Source organism: Balaenoptera ricei, chromosome 12 (assembly GCF_028023285.1).
Source record: "Balaenoptera ricei isolate mBalRic1 chromosome 12, mBalRic1.hap2, whole genome shotgun sequence".
NCBI lineage: Eukaryota > Metazoa > Chordata > Mammalia > Artiodactyla > Balaenopteridae > Balaenoptera > Balaenoptera ricei.
In genome coordinates this window covers 77,537,847-77,557,696 of record NC_082650.1, presented here as the reverse complement: position 1 = coordinate 77,557,696, position 19,850 = coordinate 77,537,847, and the positions used below count along the sequence as shown (strand labels likewise).

At 37.7% G+C, this 19,850-nt stretch overlaps 1 protein-coding gene across 2 annotated transcripts in view; it reads right to left on the bottom strand.

The window, feature by feature from the left end:
• Window positions 1-19,850, bottom strand: part of IBTK (inhibitor of Bruton tyrosine kinase) — a 102,067-nt gene that overhangs the window by 20,561 nt on the left and 61,656 nt on the right. For both annotated transcript variants that reach the window (XM_059941744.1, XM_059941745.1), the window contains exons 22-25: window positions 19,218-19,366; window positions 17,639-17,802; window positions 16,443-16,535; window positions 15,752-15,895 (exon numbers count right to left, since the gene is read on the bottom strand). In XM_059941744.1, coding sequence (XP_059797727.1) covers window positions 15,752-15,895; window positions 16,443-16,535; window positions 17,639-17,802; window positions 19,218-19,366 — 550 coding nt within the window. The remainder of the gene's footprint in view (window positions 1-15,751; window positions 15,896-16,442; window positions 16,536-17,638; window positions 17,803-19,217; window positions 19,367-19,850) is intronic.

Below are 19,850 nucleotides of genomic sequence, written 5' to 3'. Positions count from 1 at the left end.
TTGTCTGAATAACTCATCTGTACCTGATTCTGACCTAACCACCAAAACACTTTTACATGCATCATCTCATTTAACCCTTACAATAACAATCCTTAAAGGTAAGTATTTTCATCACTACCTAAGTTTAAAAGAAGAGTACAACCAAAGTTGAGGGATCTGAATGATCCTAAGATGACCACAGATAAGGCAGAACTGGGATCCAAACCCAGTTCTTAATGATCACAAAACTCATGCCTGGCCATCTAGTCTATCACTGGCTTCAATAAGAAATGAAAACAATACTCCTTGTAAAGAGCCAAAGATGACACAGATGGGAGGAACATAATGGTGATTCACACTGTTTTGTTAGCATATGAGCTAAGCATCTATTCATAACAAAATCGGCTAAAAACTTTTACCAAATTTTTATCTACTCAATAATTAAATCAATACAAACTACCTCACATATAATTTTTCTAAGGAAAAAAACTAAGCAATACCATGTTAAAGAAATCAATCATGTGAACATACTACAGATTAAGTTACAATTTATTTAGTATGTAATAATGCTAAACATTTATACATTTGATTATACAACACTGAAGGTGCTAGGCTAAATGTGTTTAACTCAGTGTACTCTTCACAATACCCCTGTGAAATAGGTACTGTGTTTAGCCCTATTTATGAACAAGGAGACAGAAAAAGATTAAATAACTGATCTGACAGAGAAAGATTAAATAACTTATCTGAATTCACACTGCTACCAGGTAACAGATTCACAATTTCAAGCTCAAGCAAGGCTCACTCCAGAACCCAGGAGATCACTATAAGATCTATATTAAGATCACTATACTCTACTACTACTACTCCACATTTAAAAATCATTTACCCTATGTAAAATCTTAAATCATAGAAGGGAAATGTTCTTTACAGATTTATCAGAAACATGACCTACTGAAGTATTCACGTGAAAGATATTTCTTCAAAAGGAACTTACCTGACTTTACCACAAAATTTTCTCCAAAGCACATACACATGCAGAACACTGAAAAACTGAATACAAAGAACCACTCTCCGTTTCCTTACCAACTCCTTTCTGCTCCCGAAAACACACATACCTGAAGGTTTCTACTGGCAAACAACGTAACTATGGTGGAAAGTACAGTGTCTCATTAGTCATTAGGGAACACTGCTGGCGAATACTCTGTCAAAAAAATCCGCTGAATGTCTTTTGTAAGTAATTCATGTCTCTAAATACAGAAACTTCACAATGATCTGTGTAAGAATCACACGGTGTCAGATTCATCTTAGTGGTAATTTGGGAACTCCTAGATGTGGTAAATAATATACACACTAAAAATTTTTATTTCTTTAATGGCTACTTATGATAACATCTCCTTAAGAATAAATACAGGTAACAATGCTTACAAGATATCTTAAACTCACATGTTCATTAACCATGCACAGTGGTTACCTATAAAATGTCTTACGCAGACTTCTTTAAATGAGTTCTGTTAGTCTTTCCACTGATCATGCCATACTTTGAAACAGTGTCTGATTTCCAACGATTTTACTTTCCTAACTCAAAGATTCTGGCTCTTTCCCATTTTAGCAGTCAGAGAAACTTAATGAAGAAGCATCTGTAGCCACATAAAAAATTAATCAAGATTTTGTTCCTCAACTAAAGCAGCCGTGAAATTTTTGCTTTAATGAATAACATTTCTAGCTCTAAAAATTTAAATAATTGAAATTAGTTTATAATTTATAGGTTAGCTCTAAATGGAATTTGGAGAATTTACATTCATACATCAAGCCAGGCCACAAAGATTGTGCATTCTTCCACTCAAGATGACTGGTGAGAAATGTTGTATTATTTCTCCAAGTAAAATAAAGGAAAATGAAAAGTGACCAACTCCCATGTACACTTGGCATTTTCACATTAGATTTAAAAGTCAACTGGTAAAAACTTCATTGTAATGCAAAAACCAGTTATCTTTCATATTTAACACCGACACAAGGTGAGTGAATGTGTGAACAAACTAAGTAAAACTCCTTACCACAACCAGAAGCAGACTTAGAGGGCTAATGTGTGATTTGCTAATGAACGGCACATTAACTTCATTATTAAGATAAACACAGTACAAAAACACCTTCTAGGGCTTCCCTGGTGGCCCAGTGGTTGAAAATCTGCCTGCCAGTGCAGGGGACACGGGTTCGAGCCCTGGTCTGGGAGGATCCCACATGCCGCAGAGCAACTGGGCCCGTGAGCCACAAATGCTGAGCCTGCGCGTCTGGAGCCTGTGCTCCGCAACAAGAGAGGCCGCGATAGTGAGAGGCCCGCGCACCACGATGAAGAGTGGCCCCGGCTTGCCGCAACTAGAGAAAAGCCCTCGCACAGAAACGAAGACCCAACACAGCCATAAATAAATAAATAAACAAATAAAATTTTTTTAAAAACCCTTCTAATAAATAAATAAAATCACATTAGATGATTCATCAGGATGAAGATGTCCCTTTGAGAAGTATTTAAAAACAGGTAAGTCGGGGGAGGAGAGAAGATGGCGGAAGAGTAAGACGCAGAGATCACCTTCCTTCCCACAGATACAGCAGAAATACATCTACACGTGGAACTGCTCCTACAGAACACCCACTGAACGCTGGCAGAAAACGTCAGACCTCCCAAAAGGCAAGAAACTCCCCCCGTACTTGGGTAGGGCAAAAGAAAAAAGAAATAACAGAGACAAAAGAATAGGGACGGCACCTGCACCAGTGGGAGGGAGCTGTGAAGGAGGAAAGATTTCCACGCACTAGGAAGCCCCTTCGCGGGCAGAGACTGCGGGTGGCAGAGGGGGGAAGCTTCGGAGCCACGGAGGAGAGCGCAGCCACAGAGGTGCGGAGGGCAAAGCGGAGAGATTCCCGCACTTCCCGCACGGAGGCTCGGCGCTGACCAGCACTCACCAGCCCGAGAGGCTTGTCTGCTCAGCCGCCGGGGCGGGCGGGGCTGGGAGCTGAGGCTCGGGCTTCGGTCGCAGGGAGAGGACTGGGGTTGGCGGCGTGAACACAGCCTGAAGGGGTTAGCGCACCACAGCTGGCCGGGAGGGAGACCGGGAAAAAGTCTGCAGCTGCCAAAGAGGCAAGAGACTTTTTCTTGCCTCTTTGTTTCGCGGCACGCGAGGAGAGGGGATTCAGAGCGCCGCCTAAACGAACTCCAGAGACTGGCGCGAGCCGCGGCTATCAGCGCGGACCCCAGAGACGGGCGTGAGACGCTGGGGCTGCTGCTGCCACCTCCAAAAAGCCTGTGTGCGAGCACAGGTCACTCTCCACACCGCCCCTCCCGGGAGCCCGTGCAGCCCGCCGCTGCCAGGGTCCCGTGATCCAGGGACAACATCCCCCGGGAGAACGCACTGCGCGCCTCAGGCTGCTGCAACGTCACGCCGGCCTCTGACGCCGCAGGCTCGCCCCGCCTCCTCTGTACCCCTCCCTCCCCGCGGCCTGGGTGAGCCAGAGTCCCCGAAGCAGCTGCTCCTTTAACCCCGTCCTGTCTGGGCGGGGAACAGACGCCCTCAGGCCACCTACACGCAGAGGCGGGTCCAAATCCAAAGCTGATCCCCAGGAGCTGTGCGAACAGAGAAGAGGAGGGGAAATCTGTCCCAGCAGCCTCAGAAGAAGCGGGTTAAAACTCCACAAACAACTTGATGTGCCTGCATCTGTTGAATACCTGAATAGACAACGAATCATCCCAAATTCAGGAGGTGGACTTTGGGAGCAGGATATATTAATTTTTCCCCTTTTCCTTTTTTTTTTGTGAGTGTATATGTATATGCTTCTGGGGGAGATTTTGTCTGTATAGCTTTGCTTTACAATAGCTTTATTTTACTTCACTATATTATAGCTTCTTTCTTTTTCTTTCTTTCCTTCCTTCCTTCCTTCCTTCCTTCCTTCCTCCTTCCTTCCTTCCTTCCTTCCTTTCTTTCTTTCTTTCTATTTTTTCTCCCTTTTACTCTGAGCCGTGTGGACGAAAGGCTCTTGGTGCTTCAGCCAGGCATCAGGGCCGTACCTCGGAGGTGGGAGAGCCAACTTCAGGACACTGGTCCACAAGAGACCTCCCAGCTCCACGTAATACCAAACGGCAAAAATCTCTCAGAGATCTCCATCTCAACATCAAGACCCAGCATCACTCAATGACCAGCAAACTACAGTGCTGAACACCCTATGCCAAACAACTAGCAAGACAGGAACACAGCCTCATCCATTAGCAGAGAGGCTGCCTAAAATCATAATAAGGCCACAGACACCCCAAAATACACCACCAGACGTGGACGTGCCCACCAGAAAGACAAGATCCAGCCTCATCCACCAGAACTCAGGCACTTGTCCCCTCCACCAGGAAGCCTACACAACCCACTGAACCAACCTTAGCCACTGGGGACAGATACCAAAAACAACGGGAACTACAAATCTGCAACCTGTGATAAGGAGACCCCAAACCCAGTAAGATAAGCAAAATGAGACGACAGAAAAACACACAGCAGATGAAGGAGCAGGGTCAAAACACACTAGACTTAACAAATGAAGAGGAAATAGGAAGTCTACCTGAAAAAGAATTCAGAATAATGATAGTAAGGATGATCCAAAATCTTGGAAATAGAATAGACAAAATGCAAGAAGCATTTAAGAAGGACGTAGAAGAACTAAAGAGGAATCAAGCAATGATGAAAAACACAATAAATGAAATTAAAAATACTCTAGATGGGATCAATAGCAGAATAACTGAGGCAGAAGAAAGGATAAGTGACCTGGAAGATAAAATGGTGGAAATAACTACTGCAGAGCAGGATAAAGAAAAAAGAATGAAAAGAACTGAGGACAGTCTCAGAGACCTCTGGGACAGCATTAAACGCACCAACATTCGAATTATAGGGGTCCCAGAAGAAGAAGAGAAAAAGGGACTGAGAAAATATTTGAAGAGATTATAGTTGAAAACTTCCCTAATATGGGAAAGGAAATAGTTAATCAAGTCCTGGAAGCACAGAGAGTCCCATACAGGATAAACCCAAGGAGAAACACGCCAAGACACATATTAATCAAACTGTCAAAAATTAAATATAAGGAAAACATATTAAAGGCAGCAAGGGAAAAAAAACAAATAACACACAAGGGAATCCCCATAAGGTTAACATCTGATCTTTCAGCAGAAACTCTGCAAGCCAGAAGGGAGTGGCAGGATATACTTAAAGTGATGAAGGAGAAGAACCTACAACCAAGATTACTCTACCCAGCAAGGATCTCATTCAAATGTGATGGAGAAATTAAAACCTTTACAGACAAGCAAAAGCTGAGAGAGTTCAGCACTACCAAACCAGCTTTACAACAAATGCTAAAGGAACTTCTCTAGGCAAGAAACACAAGAGAAGGAAAACACCTACAATAACAAACCCAAAACATTTAAGAAAATGGGAATAGGAACATACATATCGATAATTACCTTGAATGTAAATGGATTAAATGCTCCCACCAAAAGACACAGGCTGGCTGAATGGATACAAAAACAAGACCCATATATATGCTGTCTACAAGAGACCCACTTCAGACCTAGAGACACATACAGACTGAAAGTGAGGGGATGGAAAAAGATATTCCATGCAAATGGAAATCAAAAGAAAGCTGGAGTAGCAATTCTCATATCAGACAAAATAGACTTTAAAATAAAGACTATTACAAGAGACAAAGAAGGACAATATATAATGATCAAGGGATCGATCCAAGAGGAAGGTATAACAATTGTAAATATTTATGCACCCAACATAGGAGCACCTCAATACATAAGGCAAGTACTAACAGCCATAAAAGGAGAAATCGACAGCAACACAATCATAGTAGGGGACTTTAACACCCCACTTTCACCAATGGACAGATCATCCAAAATGAAAATAAATAAGGAAACACAAGCTTTAAATGATACATTAAACAAGATGGACTTAATTGATATTTATAGGACATTCCACCCAAAAACAACAGAATACACATTTTTCTCAAGTGCTCATGGAACATTCTCCAGGATAGATCATATCTTGGGTCACAAATCAAACCTTGGTAAATTTAAGAAAATTGAAATCGTATCAAGTATCTTTTCCGACCACAACGCTATGAGACTAGATATCAATTACAGGAAAAGATCTGTAAAAAATACAAACACATGGAGGCTACACAATACATTACTTAATAACGAAGTGATTACTGAAGAAATCAAAGGGGAAATCAAAAAATACCTAGAAATAAATGACAATGGAGATACGACGACCCAAAACCTATGGGACGCAGCAAAAGCAGTGCTAAGAGGGAAGTTTATAGCAATACAAGCCTACCTCAAGAAACAGGAAACATCTTGAATAAACAACCTAACCTTGCACCTAAAGCAATTAGAGAAAGAAGAACAAAAAAACCCCAAAGCCAGCAGAAGGAAAGAAATTATAAAGATCAGGTCAGAAATAAATGAAAAAGAAATGAAGGAAACAATAGCAAAAATCAATGAAACTAAAAGCTGGTTCTTTGAGAAGATAAACAAAATTGATAAACCATTAGCCAGACTCATCAAGAGAAAAAGGGAGAAGACTCAGATCAATAGAATTAGAAATGAAAAAGGAGAAATAACCACTGACACTGCAGAAATACAAAAGATCATGAGAGATTACTACAAGCAACTCTATGCCAATAAAATGGACAACCTGGAAGAAATGGACAGATTCTTAGAAATGCACAAACTGCCGAGACTGAACCAGGAAGAAATAGAAAATATGAACAGACCAATCACAAGCACTGAAATTGAAACTGTGATTAAAAACCTTCCAACAAACAAAAGCCCAGGACCAGATGGCTTCACAGGTGAATTCTATCAAACATTTAGAGAAGAGCTAACACCTATCCTTCTCAAACTCTTCCAAAATATTGCAGAGGGAGGAACACTCCCAAACTCATTCTACGAGGCCACCATCACCCTGATACCAAAACCAGACAAAGATGTCACAAAGAAAGAAAACTACAGGCCAATATCACTGATGAACATAGATGCAAAAATCCTCAACAAAATACTCGCAAACAGAATCCAACAGCACATTAAAAGGATCATACACCATGATCAAGTGGGGTTTATCCCAGGAATGCAAGGATTCTTCAATATACGCAAATCAATCAATGTGATACACCATATTAACAAATTGAAGGAGAAAAACCATATGATCATCTCAATAGATGCAGAGAAAGCTTTCGACAAAATTCAACACCCATTTATGATAAAAGCCCTGCAGAAAGTAGGCATAGAGGGAACTTTCCTCAACATAATAAAGGCTATATATGACAAACCCACTGCAAACATTGTCCTCAATGGTGAAAAACTGAAACCATTTCCACTAAGATCAGGAACAAGACAAGGTTGCCCACTCTCACCACTATTATTCAACATAGTTTTGGAAGTTTTAGCCACAGCAATCAGAGAAGACAAAGAAATAAAAGGAATCCAAATCAGAAAAGAAGAAGTAAAGCTGTCACTGTTTGCAGATGACATGATACTATACATAGAGAATCCTAAAGAGGCTACCAGAAAACTCCTAGAGCTAATCAATGAATTTGGTAATGTAGCAGGATACAAAATTAATGCACATAAATCTCTTGCATTTCTATACACTAATGACGAAAAATCTGAAAGTGAAATTAAGAAAACACTCCCGTTTACCATTGCAACAAAAAGAATAAGATATCTAGGAATAAACCTACCTAAGGAGACAAAAGACCTGTATGCAGAAAATTATAAGACACTGATGAAAGAAATTAAAGATGATACAAATAGATGGAGAGATATACCATGTTCCTGGATTGGAAGAATCAACATTGTGAAAATGACTCTACTACCCAAAGCAATCTACAGATTCAATGCAATCCCTATCAAACTACCACTGGCATTTTTCACAGAACTAGAACAAAAAATTTCACAATTTGTATGGAAACACAAAAGACCCCGAATAGCCAAAGCAATCTTGAGAACGAAAAATGGAGCTGGGGGAATCAGGCTCCCTGACTTCAGACTATACTACAAAGCTTCAGTAATCAAGACAGTTTGGTACTGGCACAAAAACAGAAATATAGATCAATGGAACAGGATAGAAAGCCCAGAGATAAACCCACACACATATGGTCACCTTATCTTTGATAAAGGAGGCAAGCATATACAGTGGAGAAAAGACAGCCTCTTCAATAAGTGGTGCTGGGAAAATTGGACAGGTACATGTAAAAGTATGAAATTAGAACACTCCCTGACACCATGCACAAAAATAAACTCCAAATGGATTAAAGACCTAAGTGTAAGGCCAGACACTATCAAACTCTTAGAGGAAAACATAGGCAGAACACTCTATGACATACATCACAGCAAGATTCTTTTTGACCCAGCTCCCAGAGAAATGGAAATAAGAACACAAATAAACAAATGGGACCTAATGAAACTTAAAAGCTTTTGCACAGCAAAGGAAACCATAAACAAGACCAAAAGACAACCCTTAGAATGGGAGAAAATAGTTGCAAATGAAGCAACTGACAAAGGATTAATCTCCAAGATTTACAAGCAGCTCATGCAGCTCAATAACAAAAAAACGAACAACCCAATCCAAAAATGGGCAGAAGACCTAAATAGACATTTCTCCAAAGAAGATATACAGATGGCCTACAGACACATGAAAGAATGCTCAACATCATTAATCATTAGAGAAATGCAAATCAAAACTACAATGAGATATCATCTCACACCGGTCAGAATGGCCATCATCAAAAAATCTAGAAACAATAAATGCTGGAGAGGGTGTGGAGGAAAGGGAACACTCTTGCACTGTTGGTGGGAATGTAAATTGATACAGCCACTATGGAGAACAGTATGGAGGTTCCTTAAAAAACTACAAATAGAACTACCATACGACCCAGCAATCCCACTACTGGGCATATACCCTGAGAAAACCATAGGTCAAAAAGTGTCATGTACCACAATGTTCATTGCAGCTCTATTTACAATAGCCAGGACCTGGAAGCAACCTAAATGTCCATCGACAGACGAATGGATAAAGAAGATGTGGCACATATATACAATGGAATATTACTCAGCCATAAAAAGAAATGAAATGGAGGTATTTGTAATGAGGTGGATGGAGTTAGAGTCTGTCATACAGAGTGAAGTAAGTCAGAAAGAGAAAAACAAATACAGTATGCTAACACATATATATGGAATCTAAGGAAAAAAAAAAAGGCCATGAAGAACCTAGTGGCAAGAAGGGAATAAAGACACAGACCTACTAGAGAATGGACTTGAGGATATGGGGAGGGGGTGGGGTGAGATGTGACAGGGTAAGAGAGTGTCATGGACATATATACACTACCAAATGTAAAATAGATAGCTAGTGGGAAGCAGCCGCATAGCACAGGGAGATCAGCTCGGTGCTTTGTGACCACCTAGAGGGGTCGGATGGGGAGGGTGGGAGGGAGGGAGATGCAAGAGGGAAGAGAAATGGGAACATATTGTATATGTATAACTGATTCACTTTGTTATAAAGCAGAAGCTAACACACTATTGTAAGGCAATTATACTTCAATAAAGATGTTCAAAAAAAAAAAAAAAACAGGTAAGTCACTACAGTAATGAATATATTCCATAATTACAATCTGTAAATCAGATTAAAATGCTAATTTCAGATTAATTTTCTACTTTTTTCAAAGCTGGGCAAAGTTAAAATTCTACCAACTTTCTATAAACCAATATTTACAAGAGATATTCTCAGGAAAACAAATCTATTACTATTTAACCATATACCACATGTATTTACAACCTATGTGTAACTGATTAAAAATAAAGTGATATACTAAACCTGTAGCCTTATAAGAATTCGAGAAAGAAAATTCAACAACCTAAAAATGACTATTTCCATTTCTACTAAATATACATCATAATTCAGGAATACCAAACATCAACCATTTTACATAAATATGTTCTTAAAAGTTCTAACAAGGGATTTCCCTGGTGGTGCAGTGGTTAAGACTCCACGCTCCCAATGCAGGGAGCCCGGGTTCGATCCCTGGTCAGGGAACTAGATCCCACATGCATGCCACAACTAAGGAGCCCGCGAGCTGCAACTAAGACCTGGCACAGACAAATAAAGAAATAAATAAATAAAAATAAATATTAAAAAAAAAAGGTTCTAACAAATGTTTTCTGATCCCTGTCATTAATTTATATGCATATATTATATACATATATGCTTATAATACATATGTATAATTATGTACATTTCTTGACATATATATCTTACATACATATATTCTACTAAGTTAACTCAGCCCACTATTTATTTATTTAATAACTCAAGCAGTACCTAAATTCAGAAGAATTTAGGAGAAATGAACTTTAAAAGATCCTTCAGATACCAAAAATTTGGTCTCATAAAGTCATAAAAAGGGTATAAATGATTGATTTTATGACAATTCAGATCTCTCTCACTTTCATAAAAATTCAGAATAAATTACCTATAATTGGTCAGTTAGATAAATTTCTTTGGTTCCGTAAAATACATAATATCCATTATTCATCTGTTTGTATTTAGATTTTCCAGTCGCATTTTCATCAACTAAATGTATAATAAACATCACTTATAATTCAGTCACCAAATTACTTTTCAAAGAAAAATACCCTGATTATATTTTTGGCCAAATTTTATGGCATTCTTCCTCCCACGTTCCTAGAATTCTCCTTAATATGCCATAATATATTTTTTTTGAAATTTAGATAGTCTCTTCAATGTAGGAGTCTGAGTTCATATTGCTAATAATGACTAGGGAAATTTTTTTCCTAAACCTGAAAATCAAAGTCTGAAGTTTCAGATAAATGATTACTCTAATCCTTTCCTCTAAAATCCCATGTTAAGTGAACAAGAATATAATCAGAAAGGCATAAACCCAGACAGGCAAAAGAATAAGGCATTAAGACAATGGCAGACTAAAAGTAATAATACACTACTGGAGGACAGAAGGGGGCCAGAATGAACCCTGATGTAGTGGAAATAAAGAAAACCTGTCATCAAGTGGAGTGGGGGTAGAGTGTGAAGCTCGGAGCCCTGAAAGGCTCCTACGTTGGAGACATCTTAAGCATCAAATCCTGACGTAGTCATGCAGATGAAAACAGGAATACTGGCTCAAGGTTCACTTGTGGAGTGGCGGAGAATGCCAGATGCCCTCCCTATCTCCATGTGGTCAGATGACTGTACTTCCTTCACCTTGGTAGGAGGAGGATTTGATTGAAAATCACCAGTATATAGAGGCAGGTAGGACTAAACTGCTGTGTTTAAAATCTATACACTAAATGATGAGATATGTGAGAATCCAGACCAAATTGTGAGAACCTCAGTCCCAGGCCTAACTGCCTCACCCTGATCAGCTTCCAGAAGGCTGGCAACCAAATACAAAAATTAAAAGCCCTCTCCTTAGAGAAACTGACAGACCAAGGAGAAAAAACATGGAGACAGTGGTGCGGGCGTCCTCTAAGGGTACCGCTGGGTCACCCTACAGTCGCACCCATCAGTCAACCTGTCCCACACAGGCACACAGATTCCAACCAGAACTTAATCCACCAAATAAAATAAAACATACATGAAAAAAGAGTGAATACACATCAATGTAAATCAATGACTATTTTTAACTTTTATAAATGGAATCATATAGTTTTTTTTTCTGATTGGCTTCTTTCGCTCAGTATTACATTGATGAGATTCATTCACACAGTTGTATTTAGTCATAATTCATTTTCATCATTGTGTAGTACTCTACTATACAAATAAACTATAATTTATCCATTTACTGCTATAGACATTTAGGTTGTTTACAGTTTTTGGCTTTTACAAATAAGGATGATACAAACATTCTGATACATGTTGCCTGGTGCACATGTACATATACTTCTGTTGGATATATATTAAAGAGTGAAAAAGTTTATAGAGTACAGGTATCTTTGACAGTTGAATGTTGAACAGGATACTGATAAAAGGGCACTATCGGCAAGTAAGAAAGAGCTCTTGGCAATTAAAGATTTTAATAGTTAAATTAAAACATTCAGTAGAAGGGTTGTAAGATAAAGTCTGGGAAATGTTCCAGAAAGTATTTAGAATAGGAAGATAATTATATGAACATTAGAAAAGCAAAAGTAAGAAAATTAGGGAAATCCAGGAAGAGCCATATCCAACTAATGTGATTTCTAGAGAAAACAGTACAGAAGAAAGTATCAAATAGAATACAAGATGTTCCTAGAACTTAAAGACATGCTTTTCCCAATTAAAAGAGCCCATCAAGTACCCAGCATAATCTATCAAAAAAGAACCCACATCAAGGCACATCACTCTGAAATTTTAGAACACTAGAGATAAAGAAAAAGGGAAGGGGGGGACTTCCCTGGTGGTCCAGTGGTTTAAGAGTCCTCCTTCCAATGCAGGGGACGCAGGTTGGATCCCTGGTTGGGTAACTAAGATTTCCACATGCCCCGGGGCAACTGAGCCCACGTGCTCTGGAGCCTGTGCCACAGCTAGAGAGCCCACGCGCCGCAAGGAGGAGCCTGCATGCCGCAACTAAGACACGATGCAGCCAAATTAATTAATTAAAAAAAAGAAAGAAAAAGGGAGGAGGGGGAGAGGGAGGAAACTGGTAAACATAGTAAGAGTTAGGAATTGGAATGGCATTAAACTTCACAACAGCAATAAGAAAAAGGAACTCTACAAATGATTTCCAACTCAGAATTCTGTTCCGATCTATCAGTCAAGAATGGTGAGAATAAAAACATTTTCAAAGATATAATAAGAGCTCCAAAAATGTATGTCCTATACATCTTTTATCAGAAAACCACTGGTTTTGATGTAGATTGTGCTACATCAAAACAAAGAGTAAACCAAGAAATAGAAAAACAGGATCTAGGAAACTGGGGATCAAACACCAGAGGGAAGCAAAAGAAATTCCCAAGATGACAGTTAAGAGAAGTCTCAAGATCACAGATACTAAGCAGGCCTGGAAAAGGCCTAGTTCAGACCAGAGAACTCAGAGTTCTAATGAAGATGCCTCCAATAAAAAACATAAGTCATAAATTATCTGGTATGTTTCATCATAATGGAGAGAGGTATGTTTTAGAGAGCTCTGGGGGGGAATTACTGATGAGTACATAGGCAGTATAGGAAAACTGACAGAATTAGTTATTCTAGGGAAAAAATAGAAGAGTGTAAAAGAAGGAAATAAAATCATCCTCCCAATATGACTCTGTTGTGAATCTTAATTAACCAGTCATAAAAGAGAAAGTTTGGGGCAGGGCAGGCAACTGCTATCTTTCATGATAAGAAGCCTTGAAGTATTACCATACTAGTAAATATTTTAAAATATTTGTTTTGATTTAAAAATTTATTTTATTGGGGTTGGAAAGAACTCCTATGTTTGAAATAGATGCTAAACCAAGAGTATTTGTCCAGTAGTTGGATTTCCTAACTTGAGTAATCATTGTTTTGATCCTTCTTTTGTTCATTTACTTTTTGTTTTGAAATAAGGAAACTGGTTGATGGCAGGGCTATAACTGTATTTACTAAGCCCAAAGCTTCCTCATGTGCTTAGTTAATTCTCTCAAACTGCGATATATTTAGTATCTTGAGAGCTAATCAAAGAACTTTTTTTTTTGTCTTTTCCATACTTTTGTTTAGGGAAAACATAACTCAATATTGTAACAGGGGACTTCCCTAGTGGTGCAGTGGTTAAGAATCTGCCTGCCAGTGCAGGGGACACAGGTTCAAGCCCTCGTCTGGGAGGATCCCACATGCCGCAGAGCAACTAAGCCCGTGCACCGCAACTACTGAGCCCACACACTGCAACAAAGAGTAGCCCCCGCTCACCACAACTAGAGAAAGCCCGGGCACAGCGATGAAGACCCAACATAGCCAAAAATTTTTAAAAAGTAAATAAATAAATTTATATTAAAAAATATATATTGTAACAGCTACTCCATAAACCCTACAGAGGCAGTGATTAAATCAGTTTTGTATATTGCCTTATCATCAGAAACTAGAACAGTGCCTTGCATGTAGAAGGTGCACAACAAATACCAATCAATTAAACATTCTACTTGGGCTTCCCTGGTGGCGCAGTGGTTAAGAATCTGCCTGCCAATGCAGGGGACATGGGTTCGAGCCCTGGTCTGGGAAGATCCCACATGCCGCAGAGCAACTAAGCCCAAGAGCCACAACTACTGAGCCTGCGCATCTGGAGCCTGTGCTCTGCAACAGGAGAGGCCGTGACAGTGAGAGGCCTGCGCACCGTGATGAAGAGTGGCCCCCGCTCGCCACAACTGGAGAAAGCCCTCGCACAGAAACGAAGACCCAACACAGCCATAAATCAATCAATCAATCAATTTATTAAAACAAAAAACAAACATTCTACTAAACCCATTCCCTCAAGTTTTACTCTCTTTTCTTTTTCACTTGGGTGTTCTCACCTCTTGTTTTCTTTTTCTGTGATCATGTTTTAGATTTACTAGTAGGTCTGATATTTAGTCCTATTGGTGGCAATCAAAATGAGTTGCCACTCTCTTCAAAACAATTTACATTCTAATTGGGAAAAATCCTCCCTCTTACAAACAGAAAAAAGTGGCATTAGAAGTAATGAAGGGATTCCCCCAAACCAAGAGTAGTCTCTAATACCCTCTTCAATGCTTGTGAGAACAACAGGGTTCTACTGATCTTTCCTGCCCTTCACACTATCCATGTATTTTTCTTCCAAAACTGGTTTCCAATTATTATGATATTAGTTACCAAAAAAAGGGAGGATGGGAGGGGAGAAGTACAACCTGTTTTTCATATGTCAAAATTGCTATCTGGGGCTTCCCTGGTGGCGCAGTGGTTGAGAATCTGCCTGCCAATGCAGGGGACACGGGTTCGAGCCCTGGTCTGGGAAGATCCCACACGCCACGGAGCAACTAGGCCCGTGAGCCACAACTACTCAGCCTGCGCGTCTGGAGCCCGTGCTCCGCAACAAGAGAGGCCGCGATAGTGAGAGGCCCGCGCACCGCGATGAAGAATGGCCCCCGCTTGCCACAACTGGAGAAAGCCCTCGCACAGAAACGAAGACCCAACACAGCTAAAAATAAATAAATAAATAAATAAATTTATAAGGAAAAAAAAAAAATTGCTATCTGACCTCTTTGGAGATTATTCCTATTAATGTTGCATTATGGGTAAACTGTAATTGAGAAAAGTTATATAACACAATGTTAAGTAAACAGCCCTGCTTAAAAGTGACAATGACAAGCTATGATTATAAAAATTTAAAGATATTCATGATGCATACAAGGAATATACAAAGAAATTAGGGTGCTAAAAGAAAACTCTTTGCTTTTATCAAACTTCTCTATGATATACATTATTTTTTATAAAAAATGAAAAAATAAGAATGTTCCCTTAAACTGCCTTAGCAATAAACATTAATTAAAATACCAAGAAGAAATTTTATCTACACATATGAAAAAAATCCAAAAATCATGATGCACTTCTCAAAACAAACAAAAAACTAAAGTATTTCCCAAGGTCCAATTTTTAACTTGAAAGCAAACAGGGGAATGAAATATTTGAAAAGATAGGAAGGAAAAAAAAAAAAAAAAACACCCGAAGCCAAGAACTACCTTAAAGGCTAATGTACAAAGCTTATTTTAATAAAAATTAGAGCATACCATGCATTCGCTGGTTTGGGGGTTTTTGAAGGAGCACTTAAAGCTGTTTCCATGCTATTCATTCCTGAATTATTATCTTTGGTAGTCATTGCAATCATTTTTCGTTGCTTCTGAGACAGTTTAACTCCATGAGAAATCATTTTTCTAGAAATTAAGTTAAATTAAACCAATCAGTTTCACCGCTTCTGAGAAAGTTTAATTCCGTAAGAAATAATTTTGCTAGAAATTAAACCAATTAACATTAATTTCTGCTCAACAAAGTTTACTGGTAATTATATTGCTCTGTGTTTATTTGATGGGATTTTACTATTACTAGATCAAAATGACCACAAGTTTCAACAGTGGCAAAATATATAATTAGTTTATACTATCAAGGATCAAGTAATAGCTACATGGGAGCCCTCCTAATACACTTGCATCACACTTGTATGAGAAATAGATCATTTTAGAGGCAAATTTCCAGCATGTAATACTGTATTCCACAAGAGCTAGACTATCAACCCAACTCAGTCTTCAGCATATATTTAAGAAATAATGTTATGGAGGCTAAATTACCTAGAAAAGAGCTTACAACTAACTTTAACATCAAATGCAGAAAAATAATAGGAAAGGTCCAGTAGGTCTTTCCAGTTCTTTAGGGCAGAACTATAACACAACATGGTCTTTCCTTTTTTATGATTTTGTAACCAACCCCAAATTTGTCTTTGGTGTAGCTCCACATTTTTGTCTACTTTCTTCTATTTGCATGATGGTTCTGAGATCCATGACAGGAGGGCTTACAGGACTAAAAGACATATAAAAGTTACTTTACAACCCATTCATTTATCCATGAAGTCCAACACCCAAACATTACTGAAACTGTAAATTATATATAACATCATTAATGAGAGGATAATTTAGGTCTATTTTGTCAGCTGTGGCCAACTTCAAAAAGGATATTTTGAATGAAAGCTACTTTTATATATACATACATAAGATACATCAAAAGTCATAATGTTAAGAGATACATGTTTAATAAAATATCTAACATTAGTGATTAGAAGATGCTTCCAGGTGTTCCCACAAATATGTTTACTTAGGAAGAAAGGTGAGACTACTTTCTGAACTATCTTTAGACCATGAAGCATCATAAACCGGGACATCATCACCTTTATTCCAACTGTGCAAAATACAGCATATTTCAAAATAATTACACAAATGGCCCAGATGACAATATAATTGGTAAGTCAATTAACAGTCTTAGCCTATTATAAACCATACTAGGTAATAAAGATGAAGCATAAGCTCAATTAGCTCTTTGAAAGAATACTGTATGTTATACTTATTCCTGCAGTTTTAAAAATTGACTTTTCTAAGTAAAAGAAAAATATGGATAGAATATAGGTTAAGTTAAAACTACAGCATAACATTAAATGAATTGCCTCTGAAAATTAATTGTGAGTAACAACACATTTTGTGAGATCTTAAATACACTTTAATGTGCAAAAAAAAAAAAAAAAAGATAAAGTAAGCTTACAAATGACAAAGTGGTCTTCCTGAGTGGGAGTTTTTACTAATACACACTATCCATTAAAAAAGAAAAAGAAACTGATATCAAGTCACTATATATATGTGTGTGTGTGTGTGTGTTTGTTATAGAGTATTTTACTAAGTATTCCCTGATGACACTGCAAAGGCAACTAAATTCTGTCTGGAAAAAAGAGCCTATTTTAGCTGGTTGGTAATTTGTATGCACTTTAGCTGGTAATTTGTATGCATTTAGGTAATTTTCTGTATATTAGAAATTTATATTAATTTTTTAAATGTGCTTCATTAAAAAGTTTCACTTGACTAAAAATAAATGATATTTCTCAGACTAACAAGTACAGAACAAAATAAAAATCCTACCTGAAAGAGCCAGAAACCCAACTGGAAGAGCTTGTAGTATCAATTCTATTACTGGGAATGGGCTGTGGAGCAGATATTTTAAGCACTGGTGATTTTTCCCATGGTTTTAAATCTTCCCTAAAATGTGTAGGAGGTGTACCATTAACATAGGATTTAATTTTCCCCTGGAGGTAAAAAAAAAAAAAAAAAAAAAAATTAAAAAGTGAGTAATAGCAGGTACCCCTAGCACAGTAGCTAACACATAGTTGGTACTCAGTAAGTACTGGTTAAACTGTATTAAAGAGTAAAACCTTACAACAATAATTATCTAGTATTTTCAATTCAGTTCTTCTACAGTTTAGTATCTTGATAAATTCTCAAACCATATCAGTGGCTATAACCCAATTATTAAAAGCTTTGGGAATAATTTTTAGGGACGTAAGTTTACATATCAAGTTCTTATTTACCTGAGCATTAAACAAAAATGTTAATAAATATAAGTTGTTCAAATAAGATATGAAGTAGTAACTTTAAAATTAACATCCATGACTTTAAAATGAAACAAAATGGAAGTCTGGTATAAATGTCATACAATTCACTCTGAATATAATTAAAGGACTCTGAATAAAATTAAAGCCAAATAATATTGACACTTCAAAAGGGACCCTAAAACTATTGCTATTACAATAGGTCAAGGAAGTTATTGAAATGGTATTTCCACTGCCAGGATAGATTCTTCTACTATCGCCAAAAATTCACAGTATGCCTTCAACTTCTTTTAAACCTCACCTGTCTTCCAGGCCAACCTAAGTGTAATATGAATTTCCCCCAAACTTCTACCTTACATAAAAAAATTTTTATGATAAAAATTTGTTTTATATCAATCCTTGAGGCCTATAAGACTCTTAATAAAGGGTAAATTTTCTATTGTCTCACAAATTTCTAGATGTTCTAATATATTTTGTGGATGTACAGAGGTTAGAAAAAAATTACTCTACAGCTGGTAAGTTTGACATTCTCCTTCCCTGTAGATTAACAACTATGGAATTAAATGTTAAGAGATGTCTGAAACATGGCCTCCCCCAGAGTTGACCAGCCTAGGAATTCAGCAACTTAGTGTCAATTATGCTAGACCAGGAGAAGAACTCCATTCCAGATTGCATTGCTCCAGTTCACACCGTGGCGGAAAGACACTACACAGATTTTGGTATTAGGCTTACTTTCAAAATCATTTTCCTCTGACAATTTTTAGCTGGTGTTAACTGACATTTCACAAAATATATTTCAAGTAATTTAGCTATGAATATATATTTCAATATGCCTATACAGTATTGCTATACTTTACATCAACATTACTTTTATTGCAGAAAGATTAGAAATACAACATCATAAAGGGCTCAAAACTGCAATTATAATCTTTAAAACTAGAAATATTAGGCAAATTTGAGAAAACTAACACTACATATATTATGTCGTTAACTGTATGTTCTTATAAACCAGCCAGAAGAGTGTTTTAAAGTTAGAGTAAAAATAATGAAAAACTAAACTGTCCATAGACTAAAATTTGAAGAAAAGAGTGCATTAATAAACAAAGACAAACCTCAGTCTTATCTGCATGAAATCCTGTTGTGAAATCAGGAGACTGTAAATCCCTAGGACTACCCACTCCTGCATAGCTTCCTTCAGAGTCTGATGTCAACAGTTCTGGAAGAGATTCCACAGAATTGGTCTTACCAGACTTTAGCAATCCTAAAAGATAAACATTTTTTCATATTTAAACACATATACAGTAAACATATATGTATTACATTTAATGAACCAAATAGAGCTAAAAGCATCCATTTATCCAGATTTAGTAACATTTAAATTATAGTCACTGTACTAAAGTCTTAATAATTCAAGCTAACTGAAGAAAGAAATCAGTTGAAGCGAAAAACTGAAATGGAGAATTTTAAAACAACAGTTTTATTCATTTTAATTACACACCAATTAAGCAATAAACCTGAGGAAGATGGTTATTTGGTATCTAATTTAAAAAGTGACTCAGAACATTTTTTTCCCCATAAAGATAAGACAGCAAGACAAAATTAATAAACTCTAGACCCCTCCCCTTTCCCTTTCTCATCTGTCTCTGCACCTATGCAAAGGGTAGGATTAGTCCCAGTCTGTGTGGAAGAAGCATTATAACCTTTCTGCCACTCATCTAAGCCAGCAGACTGGCCAGGTAGCAGAG